This window comes from Phyllopteryx taeniolatus, chromosome 9 (assembly GCF_024500385.1).
Source record: "Phyllopteryx taeniolatus isolate TA_2022b chromosome 9, UOR_Ptae_1.2, whole genome shotgun sequence".
NCBI lineage: Eukaryota > Metazoa > Chordata > Actinopteri > Syngnathiformes > Syngnathidae > Phyllopteryx > Phyllopteryx taeniolatus.
In genome coordinates this window covers 19,827,461-19,845,755 of record NC_084510.1, presented here as the reverse complement: position 1 = coordinate 19,845,755, position 18,295 = coordinate 19,827,461, and the positions used below count along the sequence as shown (strand labels likewise).

General features: G+C 41.6%; 1 protein-coding gene across 1 annotated transcript in view; it reads left to right on the top strand.

Moving 5' to 3' along the window:
* LOC133483167 (guanine nucleotide-binding protein G(s) subunit alpha-like) overlaps positions 1–14,974 on the top strand; it is a 40,373-nt gene extending 25,399 nt beyond the window's left edge. Inside the window, exons 6-12 of the mRNA XM_061783940.1 lie at positions 9,318–9,372; positions 9,648–9,721; positions 9,861–9,919; positions 9,994–10,114; positions 10,236–10,366; positions 11,443–11,510; positions 13,667–14,974. Of these exons, the coding sequence (XP_061639924.1) occupies positions 9,318–9,372; positions 9,648–9,721; positions 9,861–9,919; positions 9,994–10,114; positions 10,236–10,366; positions 11,443–11,510; positions 13,667–13,813 (655 nt within the window). The 3' untranslated portion in view covers positions 13,814–14,974. The remainder of the gene's footprint in view (positions 1–9,317; positions 9,373–9,647; positions 9,722–9,860; positions 9,920–9,993; positions 10,115–10,235; positions 10,367–11,442; positions 11,511–13,666) is intronic.
* Positions 14,975–18,295: the final 3,321 nt, after the last annotated feature.

Genomic DNA, 18,295 nt, shown 5'->3' with positions numbered 1-18,295 from the left:
CCAAAGTAATTGCAGACGGCGGCCAGTGAAGTAATATGGACTGGAGGTGCCCCTCATTTAAATCAATGGGAGGAAGAGTCAGTCAAGGTGCACTAAATGGTATGTAATGTTTAATATTTGCATTTTCTCATGTTTTATTATTTACTTTTGTGTTGTCACTGCCCGGTGCTGATGCTTTTGGAGTTATTTCTGTGCGATTTGGGCGTCTGCAGATGTGGGTTGTTTCGTCAGCGTAAACACAGCCATATTGGATCTGTGTCGATTGAAATGTACACTGAAATAGAAAGGAAAAAAAATCTGATATATGCATTCAACCGGAATTGGGTACTTAAGGTAGTGTGAATCCAACCTGTCTGTGATGTGGCATACTGGCAAGGACAGGACAGACGAGGCCTCCGACACTTAAAGCAGGCCTTGTTCTTCTGAACATTTGGATGTGTTCATGTACTATATACAGATGTGTTCAGCTCCGGTCAAAGCATTTATTCTGTTCTATTATCTTATCGTCTTATTTCCTGCATATATATTCTTTCAGCATTAGCTGATTTTCCTGCTTCCCTTCTTTGCACTCATCTTTTCTTACCCACCTCCGTTCCTGTTCTTGTCCCGTCTCTCCCTCTCGCTGGCCCCACTCCAGTCATACAAGATTTGGAGCAGATTGTCTATTTATAGCGCGTGTGGTTCTGTCACCATGACAACCAAGCTAGAGGCCAGGGTGCCGGGGAGCTATTTTTGGAGCTGCCGGTAATGTCAGACACAGCCTCCTTTCTATTTTCTCTCTCTCTCTCTCTCTCTCTCTCTCTCTCTCTCTCTCTCTCACTCACTCACTCACTCACTCACTCACTCTCTGTTTCTCTCTCTCTTCTTTCTCCATCTCTCTCTTTCTCACAGAGCGTGTGGGCGTTCGTGCGTCCATTTCCATGTGTAAATGATTCATGAAGATATATTGTTTTTATTATTATAAAAAACATCAGAATCATCTTTATTTGCCAAGTATGTCAAAAACAAGGAATTTGTCTCCGATAGCCGCTCTAGTACTACAATAGACAGCCATTTGACAGAAAATACTTTTGAGACATAAAAACATAAAAAACAGTATGGAGAGTCACTGCGCAATGAAAGGTTACTGCTAATGTGGTAGTGCTGATATAATTACAAATGATGCACAGTCCTCCTGCAATTTAGAGCAGTTTGAAATGACTAATAGAGTGATAATCTGGGACAGGGACAATTGTGCAAATGGTGCATATAGTTCTCAAGCACATGAGTGGCCAGTGTTGGTCAACAACAAATATGCAAACAGTGCAGAGTGACGAGATTACTACAGTGAGTGCATGAATAATGTAGAAATGTCCCGACAGAGATGCGACAACAATCTCAAGACAAAATTGGAAGCATGTTACAATGGAATTGTAAGTTAACTGTTTAAGAAATTAAAGGCAAGAGGTAAGAAGCTGTTGGAATGTCTGCTGGTTTTAGTTAGCATTGATCGATAGCGCCTACTTGAGGGAAGGAGCTGGAAGAGGTGGTGACCAGAATGTGGAGGGTTCAAGAGGATTTTGCATGCTCTTGTCTTAGTTCTGGCAGCGTGTAAGTCCTCAAGGGTGGGTAGGGGCGTACGGACGATTTTTTCGGCAGTCCTGATTGTCCGTTGGAGGCAGAGTTTGTCCTTTTTTGTGGCAGCACCAAACCAGACTGTGATGGATGAACACAGGACTGATTCGATGACTACTGTGTAGAACTGGCTCAACACCTCGCGTGGCAGGCCGTGCTTCCTCGGGAAGTATATCCTCTGCTGGGCCTTTTTGAGGATGGAGTTGATGTTGGTCTCCCACTTCAGATCCTGAGAGACTCTAACTCCCAGTTGAACAGTGTGAGGGGCAGCTGTGGCGAAGGATGCTCCCTGAAGTTCAATATCAATAATATTTTTATATTTTAAGTGTTTAGTTGTGTTAATATATTTTAATGTATATTTACATTTTTATTTCTATTACAACAGTTTCACTGAAAGTTGTATTGGCATTTTTATTTTTGTTGTTTTATGTTTGCGGTGATCCCTCGTTTTTCTCGGTTAATGGGGACCAGACACCCTGCGAAAGGTGAAAAACCGCAAAGTAGGATTTGGACGAGATTGGCGAGACACGACAAGGGAAGATGCTGGGTGAGGCTGCGATGATGCACAGCCAATCAGCTCACGGGATAAATCCACTTGTGCTCTCATTGGTCGATGTCGCACCGGGAACCAATCACGCGCCTTGTATGAGTGCCCGTGGCATGTACAGTACAGGCATGTACAAAGCTTCTGAGTCAACTCATCTCTTTGTATGGCATGCAGGGAAACCTTCTCTCTCGTGCATCAACGTGAAACAACGCGTCTTTCCGCAATATGGCTGCTGATATGGCTGTATTTTATTTATTTTTTTGATGACTATTTTGGAAAAACCTGCAAAGCACTGAAGCCGCAAAACGTGAAGCGTGAACTGGCAAGGGAACACTGTATTAATATCTGCATGTGTGAGTTTACATTAGTTTTTATTAGTAATTAGTCATTTGTTGCTTATTTACAATTAGCCGAATTGACAGAATTCCTAATAACAGAATGTCATTTCTTCGTTGTCTCATAATCCCAATGAGGAGATGGGATTCTGCTGCTTGTAAATGAGAGGAAGCATTGTGGGAGCTTTAGCAGCTAATGCTAATAATGTCTGGCACGTGAACATCTCCCACTGCTGAGGAAGCGTGCATTTGTTACTTGAACCAGGGGTTTGCAACAGAGCATTTAATCCATTAGCACATTATTATTTCTTAATTAAGATGTTAAATGAGTTATTTACTTGCAATCCTGAACAGAAAAAAAGGATAATTCTGTTTTAAATTCCACATTGTTGTTCAATATGGTAAAACGGTGAGAGCTCGCTGAAATTGAATAGTCCACATTAAAGCCCTCTGTGATGCTGGATAATCTCTTTTTGCCAGGTGGTCTGATACAATTTTTGAGCACTGTCGATAAGACACCTACATTGTTTTAGTTGTCGTTGTGTTCTGTGAAGATCAAAAGTTTCTATTTAGCCTGTAAGCCATCCAAGAAGATAAAAGCCAAAGTACAACACTGTAGGCTAAAAATAAAAGGTACTTTATCCTGTCATGTAAATACAGTGGTTATTTTACACTCTGTTACTGCAGCAGCCATGATTTTAATATTGGTATTAATAGTAGGAAGTGCTAAAAAAAAGAAAAATATAGAGGTGTGTTTGTCCTGAGTGTGTGGGCTGGGATAAACAAGAATTATTTCTAGCCGCTTTTATCATGTTTATGTTTTGTGGCAGCAGCACGGTGTTATGTTAGCGAGTCTGCTTTGCAGTCTGAGGTTCTGGTTTAGGATCTGGTCTTCGGCCTTCCTATGTGGTGTTTGCAAGTTTTCTCCCTGGGTACTGCGGTTTCGTCACAGCTCCCACATTCCAAAAACATGCATGTTAGGTTCATCCATCCATCCATCCATCCATCCATTTTCTGTAGCACTTCTCCTCACTAGGGTTGCGGGCGTGCTTGTAGCCTATCCCAGCGATCATTGGGCGAGAGACTGGGTACACCCTGAATTGGTCAGCAGCCAATCAGAGGGGAAAAATACTAACAAACAACCATTTGCACTCACATTCAGACCTACCAAGCATGTTTTTGGGATGTGGGAGAAAAATGGAGTACCGGGACAAAACTCACGCAACCACAGGGAGAACAGGCAAACTCCACACAGGTAGAGCCGGGATTTGAACCCCGGTCCTCAGAACTGTGAGGCAGATGTGCTAACCCGTCGGTCACCGTGCCGCCATGTTAGGTTCATCGAAGACTAAATTTTCACTTTCACTTTTCAGGAAACCAACCCAGCTATCATCATTGCAGCGTCAAAGAGCAAAAGCCATTTTAAACACCTTATATTGGTCAATAATTTGTAAAAATAACATACCCACGTGGGGTCTGACCGATAGGATCGATTTGTGAAAAGAAATATGAAATTGACCAAATTTGAACTAAGCAGGTTTCGGCCCGACGCCAGCGATATAGCCCCTACGATTGACTGGTGACCAGTCCAGGGTATACCCCAATTCTTTTGCCAAAGGTCAGCTGGGATAGGCTGCAGTCAGTTGACCCTAATGAGGTACCATCGAAAATGGATGTTCTTTGGCATTCATCTTGCACATGATGCTTTCACTACTGCAGTGGTTCTCTAACTGTGGTACAAGTACCACCAGTGTGCTCCATCTGGTGATTTGCAAAAGAATCACTAAATTAAATGTTCCAACTGTGCATAATGTTACAGTGGCTTAAACTTGTTTTAATCCAATGCAGTGCATTTATTGAGTCCGGTTCAGTTGTATTTAACTATTAAATCCAGTACATTTGAATTAAATTCTTTAAAAGTGTTTTCAAAAATTGTGTTACCCTTTTTACTTGTCTATGTGCAATAAGTTGAATTTCATCTAGTTTAGTAGTTTTTTCCCCCATTTATTTAAGTGCAATGTTGATGTTCAAATTGTGCATAATGTTACAGTAATATTAAATCTACCTTTTAGCAATAAAACCTCTTCCTCGTTTTAGATGAACACTTGAGCCAACTGTCCTACTATAGTTTCATGTTAATAATTTTGGTAGTCTTTAGAGAGCCAAGTATTTTTTGATGTGGTACTTGGTGTAAAGGATTTGAGAACCACTGCACTAGTATGTGGGCGTTAGCAGCTTAGCCTAGCCTAGCCCAGCCTAGCACCCCCTCTCTCTCCTTCTGCTAGTGTGCTACCTGCAACCCTCTTGTCACATTTCACCACTGCCTGTCACATTCCTGCTTACCTCAGCAGGGGTTGCTGCCCCTGAGAATGGTGGCCATGACCCTTTTTCTAGCTTGGAAGAACAGCAGGTAGGCATCAGGGTAGCATCGAGACAAACGTTTTTTGTCAAGTTACAGTACAATATTTGTTCCTGGGGACATACGATACATTCACAAGCTTATTAGCTTGGTTTATTTGTATGTAACTTAACTATGCAATTGTTCATATCCAGAATCACTGTAATTGGTATTTAGTATATCTAAAGTGGGATACACACATACACATTTTTAAAATGTGAGAGACCAGAAAAAAATCGTGTTCTTTCTGCTCTTATAGTGCAGTACATTAACATATCTCCATCGGTGATGGTGAGTCTCCTCTTTCAAACTAAATGTCAGTCGTAGTACCAAGACTCACCTGGGAGAGGCAGCACTTTGCCACAGTGCATCCAGACTGCCGGAAAGAAGAAGAAGATAGTGATAGTTAGGGTGGCCTGGAAGTGCAAAACAATATAACAAATTGTGAAACAGTTTTACATTGTAGAAAACAAATTAACAAAAGCCAAAACACTTTTGCATTTCAGAAAATAAATTAACAACAGCCAAACCACTTTTACAATTCAGAAAACAAATTAACAAGGAAACATCCCATTTCACAGACATTCTTAGAAATACCACGCCCTTTCTCGGCAAGACCTGCCCCGCTTCAACATGTTTGGCTCCAGCATCGCGGGAAGGGTAGGCTACGCAGAGGGAACGAGATGTCCATCCCAAATAGCGATTGTATATATGGACGCCCTGAACAGCAAGCATGTATAGGCGTTTGATGCTGTATCTACAATATATTGTACTTGATCACATTTCTTAAACCATAAAAAGATAAAGAGTTAAGGAAGAAGAAGGTTGTTAAAGAGAGAGGATGCTGGTGAGAATTAAAGGGAAAGTATGGAGATTTGCAAGGAAGCTGCCGGCTCCATTCATTTGAACATACCGAGCAAGGTATCTACCTTGCATACATTCTGGAAACCACCCGACTGAACTATGGCGCACTATGGTGGTTTGGCAACTGGTTCCTTGAGCGGCCGATCGGTTGACCACTGGCTTTGACGCGATTCAAAATTATAATCTCCGGTGCATGGCGTCTTCACGTCCCAGTTTACATTCACTCAAAATGCACAGAAGCTTTCCCCTACGGTGAAAATACATTTCCGGGTTTGCGAGCCGTGCCGCCGCGGCGTTGCCTCGGCTCAAGCCATATGAATAGTACATACAGCATCAAATGTTGTTTAACTATAACTATATTCATAATGTATAATGTGCCTGTCGATGAATAGCATAGCTTGTGGCCAATTTGGTTCGTCTTTTGTAAAAGTGTTTCTACTTTTGTTAATGTGTTTTCTGCAATGTAAAAGTGTTTTGTTTTTTGTTAATTTGTTTTCTGAAATGTAAAAGTGTTTCGGCTTTTGTTCATTTGTTTTCTGAAATGTAAAAATGAAAGTGTTTCACAATTTGTTATATTCTTTTGCACTTCCAGGCTACCGTAAATGGTAGTAGAAGAAGAAAGCTAGGTAAACTGGTAGCTTATCTGGTAACTACGGGTGCTTTCGGAAATTCAATCTGAAGCCCTAATTCTACTCTGAGAGTGCAGTGTTCAGAGAGGCAGAGCATGATCCCTTTGTTTGAATTTACCAATGACCGCCTGGCTTGAACAGCTTCCATGCTCGTCCTGCCTGACGCTGTGACGCAGAATTGAACAGATTTACGATTGTCGCCCCCTGACAGTCTTCCGAGCAGAGTGAGGAAGAAAAAATCCCCTTTGACACACCCCACACAACAGGATAATCGCTCAGAATAATCTTTTAGAAACAGCCGATGATCAGGCCTTTGCTGGCTTTTCTCAGAAAAAGGGGAACATACTTAAAATTTGTCCCTATTATTGGTATGTGTGTTCTGTGTACTCCATTTTAAATATTTGATTGTTGGCCTGGCTAGTTTCCAAGGAGATCGAGGAGGAAAAATCACTCTTATAACACTCCAAAGCGCAGGGTAATCATTCGGGATAATCTTCTGGACCTCTGACAATTGAGCATTTGCTTACTGTATTTTCACGACCATAAGGCGCACTTAAAAGTCTTACATTTTCTCCAAAATGGGCGGGGCGCCTTATAATGCGGTGCGCCTTATGTGTGCACCAAGTTCCAAAATCTATAAATGTTGTTGTGTGATGAGCGCTCCGCTTGACTGACTGGGAGCATTTCCTGCCGACACGCTGCTTATACAGAGGAAACGTGGACGTGGCTGAGGACAGCATGTGGGCGTAAAGGGGGAAGGGTGCACGTGAAGGAGGATGCTAAAGGCACGCCCCCAGTAGGTATATAGCGCCGGTATGTGCATTGTGCAAAACAACATCGGTTTGGCTAAGGACCCCCGAAAATGCCACCTACGAAGAGACACGCTTACGAAGCACAGTTTAAAGTGCAAGCTATCAGTTACGCGGAGGAACCTGGGAATCGAGCAGCCGCGAGAGAATTCAAGATCAACGGATCCATGGTTCGCAAGTGGAGGAAGCAGGAAAACGAGCTTTGCCAAGTCAAGAAGACGAAGCGGAGTTTCCACGGAAACAAGGCGAGGTGGCCCGAGTTGGAAGACCAACTCGAGCAATGGAGTAATGATCAAAGAACAGCCGGGAGAAGCGTCTCTACAGTCACCATTCGACTGGGGGAAATAACGATTGCAGAAGAAATGAAAATGGAACATTTTCAAGGAGGTCCGTCTTGGTGCTTTCGTTTTATGAAACGGCGCCATCTATCCATTCGGGCAAGGACTACCGTGGCGCAGCAACTTCCAGCGGATTACAAGGAAAAGCTGGCCATCTTCCGCTCCTGCTGCAGTAAAAAGATTGAAACACATCCAGCCCAACCACATCACCAACTTGGACGAGGTGCCGCTCACTTTCGACATCCCGGTGAACCACACTGTAGAGAAGAAGGGGACCACCAAGGTAGTGATACGCACAACGGGGCACGAGAAGTCGGCTTTTACTGTTGTGCTTGGTTGCCATGGTAATGGACAGAAACTTCCACCTATGGTGATTTTTAAGAGGAAGACGCTGCCTAAAGAAAAGTTTCCAGCCGAAGTCATCGTTAAGGCCAATCAAAAGGGCTGGATGGACGAAGAGAAAATGAGAGAGTGGCTGAGTGAGGTGTACGTAAAGAGACCGGATGTTTTTTTCCACCCGTCACCGTCCCTGTTGATCTGTGACTCCATGCGTGCCCATCTCACAGCCGCTGTGAAAAACCAAGTGCAGCAAATGACCTCGGAGCTTGCCATCATTCCGGGATCCTTGACGAAGGAACTCCAATCGCTGGATATCGGTTTCAAAGTGAAGTTGCGAGCGGCGTGGGAGCGATGGATGACAGATGGCGAACACAGCTTTACTAAGACAGGGAGGCAACACCGGGCGTGTTACGCCACCATATGTGAATGGATTGTGGATGCTTGGGCTAAGGTATCTGCTTTGACTGTTGTCCGAGCTTTTGCGAAAGCCAGCATCATTGCTGAACAGCCCCCCGGCAACGAGACTGACTCTGACAATGACGAGAGGGAACCCGGCTTGTTTGTTGGAGAACTTGCCCAGCTGTTCATTTCAGATACAGAACATGAGGACTTTGATAAATTTGTGGATGAGGATTCATCAAAAACTAATGTGAGTACATTGTTAAATACTTCAATAAAGTACAAGTGAACTCAATTTTGCTCCAGCTGCCTTTTTAAATGGATTGTTTTAGCGTGCATGCATGCTACCGTATGTTTTAAGCTAGCGTATGTTTTACCATGCCTGCGCCCAATGATATGGCGCGTCTTATGTATGTGTTAAATACAGAAATAGACCCGTAACTGAGGCTGCAGCTTTTAATACGGTGCGCCCTATGGTCGTGAAAATACGGTATTTTGAAAGGAAAGTGGGAATGCTCAAATTGTCCCGATTATCTTTTTGTGTAGTGTACAATTTAAGGATTTACAATTGTTGACTAACAAATGCTTTTAGAGTAGTAGTTTTTCCTTAGCTCATTTATTTGTCAGCAGTATCTGATTAATGCAATTGCCATTGTCTTTGAACAGCCGCCGCCACGTCTTAGCAATTAACACAGATTCAGTGGCGCTTTCCTGGGTAGGCGCCATTCTAAGCTCATTGTAGGCATGCATGCATACCTACCCCACGCACGCACATAGCACACACACACACACACACACACACACACACACACACACTCATTCACTCTTACTACAGCGGCTCCATTGACTCTTCACTTTGGTCTGACAGAACGAAATGCTGCTGGTGACTCAGAGCGGCTGCCTGCCTCTGATCTCGCTGTGAATTACAGCACACGCCCTCTGGTGGCCATCTGGACAACAGCGTCCTCTTGCTGTTCTCACCATGCGCGGCAGATTTTCAGTGCTATCATTTCAAATCACTTCTCTTTGCTTCTGTTTCCTACAGCTTCCTAGACCGAGTGGATGTGGTTCGCCAACACGATTACACGCCAACCGACCAGGTGAGATCGCCGCCGACATTTGCTATTGTTAAAATAGACAAGTAACGATGATTTGTTTATTTAATTCTGTAAGAATGTTGAAGAAAAAGGCAGCAGTTGACATTTAAATTATCAATTGGATATTTGTTCACTCTTAAATACCCCATTTCCTCAAAGTGGTCATCCTGCTAATTACAGCGTTTTTCATCCGGAGCATTTAAACAATTACTATAAGTGATATTGAAAATTATTGTCAAATCATTTTTTAACCATTTTAACGTGTTGCTGTGTTTCAGGACCTGCTGAGATGCAGAGTGTTGACATCTGGCATCTTCGAGACAAGATTTCAAATAGACAAAGTCAATTTTCAGTGAGTAATGTTCAGCAACAAATCGTACAACTACAGTATGACAAACTTTGTTACAAATGAAACAAATTATCCAATGGTTTAAAGGAAGTAGCACAATCATATCACATTTTTTAAGAGTATATTCAACTTTTTCCCCCAGTATGTTTGACGTGGGTGGTCAGAGGGATGAGCGTCGAAAATGGATCCAGTGTTTTAATGGTAAGATTGTCGCTTTCCTTCGCTGTGATTCCACAGCTGTTTGTGATTTATTCATTTTATTTTTGTGGTTGTAGATGTGACAGCTATCATTTTTGTGGTGGCGAGTAGCAGCTACAACATGGTGATCAGAGAGGACAATCAGACCAACAGACTGCAGGAGGCTCTCAATCTTTTCAAGAACATATGGAACAATAGGTCTGGATCCATTGCTGTTTACACTGCACACACTACAAGTTGACCCATCTGTACTCTGTGAATGGTCTTACATCAGTGACAGAGAAAATTCACGTTGTTTGTCGTTTCCCCCTCTTGGCAGGTGGCTACGGACCATCTCCGTCATCCTCTTCCTGAACAAACAGGACCTCCTCGCCGAGAAGGTCTTGGCAGGGAAGTCAAAAATTGAGGAGTATTTTCCTGAGTTTGCACGCTACACGACGCCCGACGACGGTAAGAGGCAGCGTTAGAACAACGTTCATAAAAAGAGTCTCGGATACACAAAAGCAGCAATAAGGAACAATTGGGGTTTTCTGCTTTGGGTCCCCTTTTCTGCTTTAGGGCAAAGTCTAATTTTCGTGAAGCCTCTAAAGGCAGACACAATCCATACAGATATGGAAAAATGTAATTATCCACACGGGGCTTTGGTTGACTCCTAAATATTTCTTATTTAAAAAATAAGGTGAATTAACTTTTTCCAGAATTGTAAACTGCCGCCATCTCAAAATCTTTAACTGTACAGGTAATGTTGAAGTAACATTATAACATTCTTAATCAAACCACGACTTTGAAGATCTGCTAGCTTTATGCTAACACATAATTCAAAATGCCATAAACGGGCTTTCGAAACTAGCATCTGTATTTAGCATCGGTAGTTATAACCCTCTAAGGAATATACATTTAAACACAAATGGTGCATTGACACATTTAGACAGACAATATAACAGGCATAAATTCTTTATCCTCCGTGAAAAACGACGAATATTACTGCAGCTTTCTGAGTGAATTAGTTTTAAAACTCTTCTTTGTGTATCATGTACGTCTGTATTATACTGCCCACCCCAGAAGGAGGCCCAATAAACTGTAATGCACAAAATGATTAATTCTTTACAGTTTTAAAAAATTATGTTATTAGTGTCTGTGTTTATAAAGTACAATACTGCAGAGTGCTATTTCTCTTACTAAAAAACACATTACAATTTTTTTTGTTGTTGTTGGAGTTTCTTGTGGGGCTGGAATGGATTACTGGTATTTCCATTCTGCGCTTTATTGAAGATGAAATATTATTTGAACGACAATGTATTCTGGTAGACTTCCAGAATACACTATTTGTTGAAATCCGGCAAACATGAATCTGTCTTCCAAGTCAAGGGGCTTCAGCATCCTGCACTATGTTGCATAGTAACAATTTTTTGATTTAGAATGTTTTTTTCCGTTTGATAAAGTAAACTAATTCATAAGCCTGTTAGGTAAGACTGGCTTCAGCAGTGTTTAGCCAACACAAATCATTGTGACTTTGTCATCAACAGCAATACCAGAGCCGGGCGAAGATCCGCGTGTCACAAGGGCAAAGTACTTCATACGGGACGAGTTTCTGGTATGTTCACACTTCGCGTTTTACCTGTTGGAAATCTCCTCACTCACCTTCATTGTCGTCCACCTGCCAGCACTTAATATGTTTGATTTTGCTGCTGTTTTGTCACAAGAAGTAAGACTTTGTTACATTTCAATTGGGGGTGCACCAAAATGAAAATTCTTGGGCAAAACCGATAATGAGGAAACCAAGGCCGAAAACCGAAACGCCGAAATAAATTATCATGCCAATTATTAGTAAAATTGCATTTATTGCTATGACTATGGACTAACCTCACTAAAAGCAAGGCATTGCAATTGTTTAAACAAATATGAATGATTCAAAGAATAAAACAATTACAAGATGAAAATATGTATTTAGCACTGGCATTCCATCTACCCACAAATAGGGCTGGGCGATATGGGTTAACAATCAACTATCATATATTTTCTTACACAGTCGATCGATATATATCACAATATAAAACAAATCGCTATTTTTTTTCAATCTTAAATGTTCTTAGTTATTCTTAACCTTTTGATTTAATTATTTATTTTTTGTCAAAAATTGAACATGGAACATTATACAACTATGTAAGACAAAGTTTTCAAATTCCAATTTACACCTAGGGATTTGGTATAGGGCTGCCATAAACGATTATTTTAATAGTCGACTAGTCACAGATTATTTTTGCGATTGATCAATTTATTGGATCATATGTAAATTGCAGTTTAGCGCACCAGCAAGCAGTTGCTCTCAAACCATCATTAGCTTCCAGCTTGACGTGTCTAAGGTATGTGTAAAACAGAATTAAGATAACAGTAGATTTAACCTTCACTAAACTTTGCAGCTTGTACCAGCATTACTGACATGTTTGCATATGATAATGCAAATTAAAATGAAGGCGATATTCTGGCCATTAACATTTGTATCTGTAAATGTTTAGTGCGCTTTAAAATTGACGCCGCCATCTTCTGATAGGAGACTTCTGCATTTTTTCACAATTTATAACAATTATCGGGTGTCTTAACATGTCTCTGGTATGCTTTTGTCAAAATACCCTATGATCAATAATTACAGAGAAACTATCAATGATATACAAAAACGCAATATAACAGCAACTGTGTCACTTCCATCACCTGGAGCAGTTCAGAATCAATATTTAGCTAATTACATGACAAAAGCATAATTTTAAATACATCATACTCAACAAAGATACTCATTATCAGTTATATTGGCCAGTGTCACTGATTCTGAAGGCCCTGGAAAGCATATTTATGATGAAATCTGATTGGACAAAGAAAATCAAACATCCACCTACATGTACTGGTAGCAGTCCAGCCAAGAGAAATGCTACGAAATGAAAACAATAGACTTTTGGAAATAAACAAATCAAATTTTATGGAACAAATATTGCCGTAACTTGGTAAGAAAGGCACAGCGATGGAAAGAGATCCCCACTATTTGGGATGTAACACATTGGTTGAAAGTTGCCGAAATGTGTGAATTTAGCATTGTTAATGATCCAAAGGTAAGATTAAAATAAAACATAGCATAGAACATAGGCTGCCAAACTGCTCCCTGCTAAGCCCGAAGTACACTTCGAAGCAGTCTTTATGGAGTTGTAGCTCAAAGATAAGTCTAAATTCCCCCAGATCCTGCGGTGCCATTACAATCGGATGGACCCATTCCATTTTTTTAGCTGCTGCTGGTCTCCTCCTCCTTATGATAAGCAAAGCCAGAGCTTTACGTTACAACAGTGACGTCAGGCTTCTTCCTGTTCAATCACTTAGCATCTCGTGCCAAATAAGGCCAAGCTTGTGCCCGTTGTCCTGGGTCCTACCCCGCGGTGCACGCCATGGAAAGACGTTGCTCAGTGATTTGCTAGCAACCACTGTTCTTGTTTTATAATAAAGTCTATTTTCACTTATTTCTATAATTCACACGGATTTAAAAAAAAAGGTCATACATTATGGGGCTGGATGTAGTCATTCTGTTTCCATTCATTTCAATGGAAAACATTGCATTGATTCTAACGTTTCGGTTCAAGAACTCAGAAGTCTCGGTATGAATTAAATTCCTGACCTGGCTTTCCACTGTTTAAGCAATCTCATTAAAAGCGTACAAAATTTGGACACCTGACACCGACTGTTTCTTTCACTTAATTTCCCTGCCCACAGAGGATCAGCACAGCCAGCGGGGACGGTCGGCATTACTGTTACCCCCACTTCACCTGCGCCGTGGACACAGAAAATATCCGGCGCGTCTTCAGCGACTGTCGCGACATCATTCAGAGGATGCACCTACGGCAGTACGAGCTCTTGTGATGGGGCGTCTCCCACAATACCACCCTCCCACCATTCCCCACGCTGCCTTTCTGCTCCCCTTCCTTCCGTCTTGCCTCCCAGGACCATTAACCCAGTCGGCATCCATAATTCAACAGAACCTGAATGAAGGAAGACGACTTTGGAACACACACTCTCACACACTACAGTTTTAACATCTCCTGAAGACTCAATCCAAAAGTCAGTTCTGAGTTTGTTTATTCACCGTGTGCTGACCACCAATCAGGAGGTGGAGAAGATGAGCGAAATATGATTTTTTTGAGAGGGGTGTTTTGGGGGTTTTTGCACAGGGGTGGACAGATGGGACGCCACAATTTTCATGTAGGAATGATGTAAGCCAACCAGAGGGGGGGGAAAAAAGCTAAGCTAAATATATACAGTATATATAAATATTTATATATGAGTGTATATAAATATGTATATATAAATAGAAATATTCTATATATACACACACACACAAAAGACAGCCCCACCCACACCTGCCTTCATCAACACATTCCCCCCTACCTTACCACCACCCGCCTCTGGCTTCACGTCTTTATGTTACTGCTGGAATATTATTCTTGTACAGACTGTAAAATGAATTATTTTGTACAACTCTATTGAAGAAGAAGACGGCGACGACGAAAAAAATGACTTGTAGAAGATCCCTGTGCCTTGATCACGACTGTACGTGTGTAAAAAAAATCAAACAAACAAAAAAAGAGCTAATATGTAAGTTATGTTTTCACTGCGCTGTACAGCTGGACGGCCGTGGCGGAGGCCTTTTGTCTATCGCTTTGTTTCTATTTTTGTTTTCTCTCCCCTTAGGTTTGTTCATTTTTGCTTTGACTCCTGGTTTATATAATGGGATTTGAAAAAGATAAGGAGACACGCCACATTAATGCTGTGTAGTACAAATACTGAAGCTTAACACAAGTTAATATATATAAAATATGTCAGATTTTATATTTTATATATGTACACGTATTATCTTCCCTTCTGTGAGCGCTCACCATTTTCCCTTTTTCTGCAGACATGGGTGCAGGGTTTTGGACTTCAGTTTTTTATTCTATTATTATTTTAGCTTTAACTGTTTGCAGGGGAGGGAACAATACAATTGCAAAACATTTGCTTGTTTCTACATAAACCAAATTCTTTTTTTCCTTTTTTTTTTTTGCTTGAACAATAACAAATTGCTTCCAGTGTTTGATTCATTTTAACCAGGACTTCCACATTCACTCCACTGACTAGAGAGCGCATTCCATCCATCAATTTTCTATACCGGATGTGGTGCCGGATTGCACCCAGGACTGGTCGCCAATCAATCACAGGGTAAATCTAGACAAACAAGCATTCACAATCATACCTATGGACAATTTAGGGAGACTTCAGTTCACCTAATGTATGCGTGGAGTCTATCCTGACTGACATAGCCTGGTCACCAATCAATTGTAGGGCACATGACAAACTTTGTCATAATTACAATAATTATTTGTTTGAAAAACTAAGGACAGATATATAAAATATAAGACAGTACATATATAGCGGTAACTGAGTACCTCCTTGTGCCCGCCTGTGTTCTTGCACTGCTGCGCAAAGTAACTCATTGCGTGAGGTTTGGAGTCTCAAAATGTCATAAGTACAGTAAATTATCACATGAGGAACACTTATAGGCCATAAGTATGAAATAAATTAAAAACAGTGGGTATGGTGGTAACTGATCGGGCCTTCTTGGTGACACATGAACACAGAAAACTAGTTCTTTGCATGCAACTTGCTACTTTGAAACGTAATGGAAAAACGTCAAGTACGGCAGTAACTGACCGTGCTTTTTTTTCATGCCGCGTGATCATGTATCTGCTATATGCAAAACATCACATGACCAAGCCTGGAAAACAGTTTTGCGGGCTTCCTGTGTATGCTGCGATAACTAACTTCGGGTTGATGACATGAATGTTTGAATCGGAACTTGCTAAAATGTTTTCTTTATGGCTGGTGTCTTACCACAATACTTGTATGTCATTTATTTATGATTATATATGATTTACAATGGGTACGGAAAGTATTCAGACCCCTTTAAATTTTTCACTCTTTGTTATATTACAGCCATTTGCTAAAATCATTTTTCTTAGACATAGACAGAAAAAAAAAACAGAATTGTTGACTTTAGCAGATTTATTTAAAAAGAAAAACTGAAATCTCACACAGCCATAAGTATTCAAACCCTTTGCTGTGACACTCATATATTTAACTCGGGTACTGTCCATTTCTTCTGATCATCCTTGAGATGGTTCTACACCTTTATTGGAGTCTAGCTGTGTTTGATTATACGGATTGGACTTGATTAGGAAACCCACAGACCTGTCTATATAAGACCATACAGCTCACAGTGCAGGTCAGAGCAAATGAGAATCATGAGCTCAAAGGAACTGCCTGAAGAGCTCAGAGACAGAATTGTGGCAAGGCACAAATCTGGCAAAGGTTACAAAAACATTTCTGCTGCACTTAAGGTTCCTAAGAGCCTAATATGGCCTCCATAATACTTAAATGGAAGGCGTTTGGGTCGACCAGAACCCTTCCTGGAGCTGGCCGTCCGGCCAAACCAAGCAATCGGGGGAGAAGAGCCTTGGTGAGAGAGGTAAAGAAGAACCCAAAGATCACTGTGGCTGAGCTCCAGAGATGCAGTCAGGAGATGGGAGAACGTTCTAGAAAGTGAACCATCACTGCAGCCCTCCACCGGTCGGGGCTTTATGGCAGAGTGGCACGACGGAAGCCTCTCCTCAGTGCAAGACACATGAAAGCCAGCATGGGGTTTGCTAAAAAACACACCTGAAGGACTCCAAGATAATGAGATTCTCTGGTCTGATGAGACCAAGATATAACTTTTTGGCCTTAATTCTAAGCGGTATGTGTGGAGAAAACCAGGCGCTGCTCATCACCTATCCAATACAATCCCAACAGTGAAGCATGGTGGTGGCAGCATCATGGGAGTAGGGGTGTTTTTCAGCTCCAGGGACAGGACGACTGGTTGCAATCGAAGGAAGGATGAATGCGGCCAAGTACAGGGATATTCTGGACGAAAACCTTCTCCAGAGTGCTCAGGACCTCAGACTGGGCCCAGCCAGAGCCCTGACTTAAACCCAATTGAGCATCTCTGGAGAGACCTGAAAATGGCTGTCCACCAACGTTCACCATCCAACCTGACAGAACTGGAGAGGATCCCCAAATCCAGGTGTGAAAAACCAAAGAGAATGGCTGTACTGGCTCAAAAGGGTGCTTCTACTAAATACTGAGCAAAGGGTCTGAATACTTATGGCTGTGTGATATTTCAATTTTTCTTTTTTAATAAATCTGCAAAAATTTCAACAATTCCATTTTTTTTCTGTCAGTATGGGGTGCTGTGTGTACATTAATGAGGGAAAATTTTACTTAAATGATTTTAGCAAATGGCTGCAATATAACAAAGAGTGAAAGATTTAAGGGGATCTGAATACTTTCCGTACCCACTGTATGTAAACACGAACGAAGCCTAAACACCAGGTATTGTCCTCTTTGGTAGGTCTTGCAGACATCTCCATTTTCCCTCGCTGATTCATTGGTCGCTCTCCACCTTAGTGCGGTTCCTAGTTGACCTGCTGAACAGTTGTAGTACTGCATGTCCCTGTCTCTCAGTTCTGATCTACCTATGAAATTTGACTAATCACTCTCATCCCCCTCCCAGTCATAGGTGCTCGTGCCTCTAGAGGTGCAGCCAAAAACTGCATCTCTCTCGCTCACTCTCTCTTTGTCCCTCTATCTCTCTCTGCTGCTCTTTCCATCTCTTTCTGTGTCACTCCTTTTCTACTCTCTAACCCCCCCAGTGGAGGCAGATGGCCGCCCCACACTATCTAGTCTGCTCAAGGTTTCCTCCCAAGAGCAAGTTTTTCCTTGCCTCCATTACTTAGTTTGCTCATGTAGGGTTCAGTTGATTTTTTTAATAAGTCTGCGAGGAGTGTGGTTTTAGACCTGCTTCATGTGTAAAATGCCATGAGACAAATTATTTTTGCCGCTATATAAATAAAACTGAATTAAATTTAATCCTGTGTAAAACAAAAGACAGATGTTTAAAGGTCCCATATTTTGGCAAACCAACTTTTTCTAGTATTTGGGATGTAATATTGTCTCTATGGTGCCTCAGTAAAAGTGAAATATGAATTAAAATCGTCCATGCATTCCTGAGTTCCAGACATTTTTCTGCCGCGAGGCCTGAAATCAGGTCATTCGAATTTCTCGAGCTTGTCTACGTCACTCGCTTAGATCTTTGCCTACCTTTCCACTCTCGATCCAGCACTCGTCAACATAACAAACCCGTGTGCTCTCACAAGTGGGTCTTCTACACGGAGGCAACCAATCAGAGGAAAGGGGGCGGTCTTAGCCAAAAATGAACAAAGCAGATACAAAACTGGGTCAAACAGTAGCAGCTGTTAGAGGGACCTTTACGGG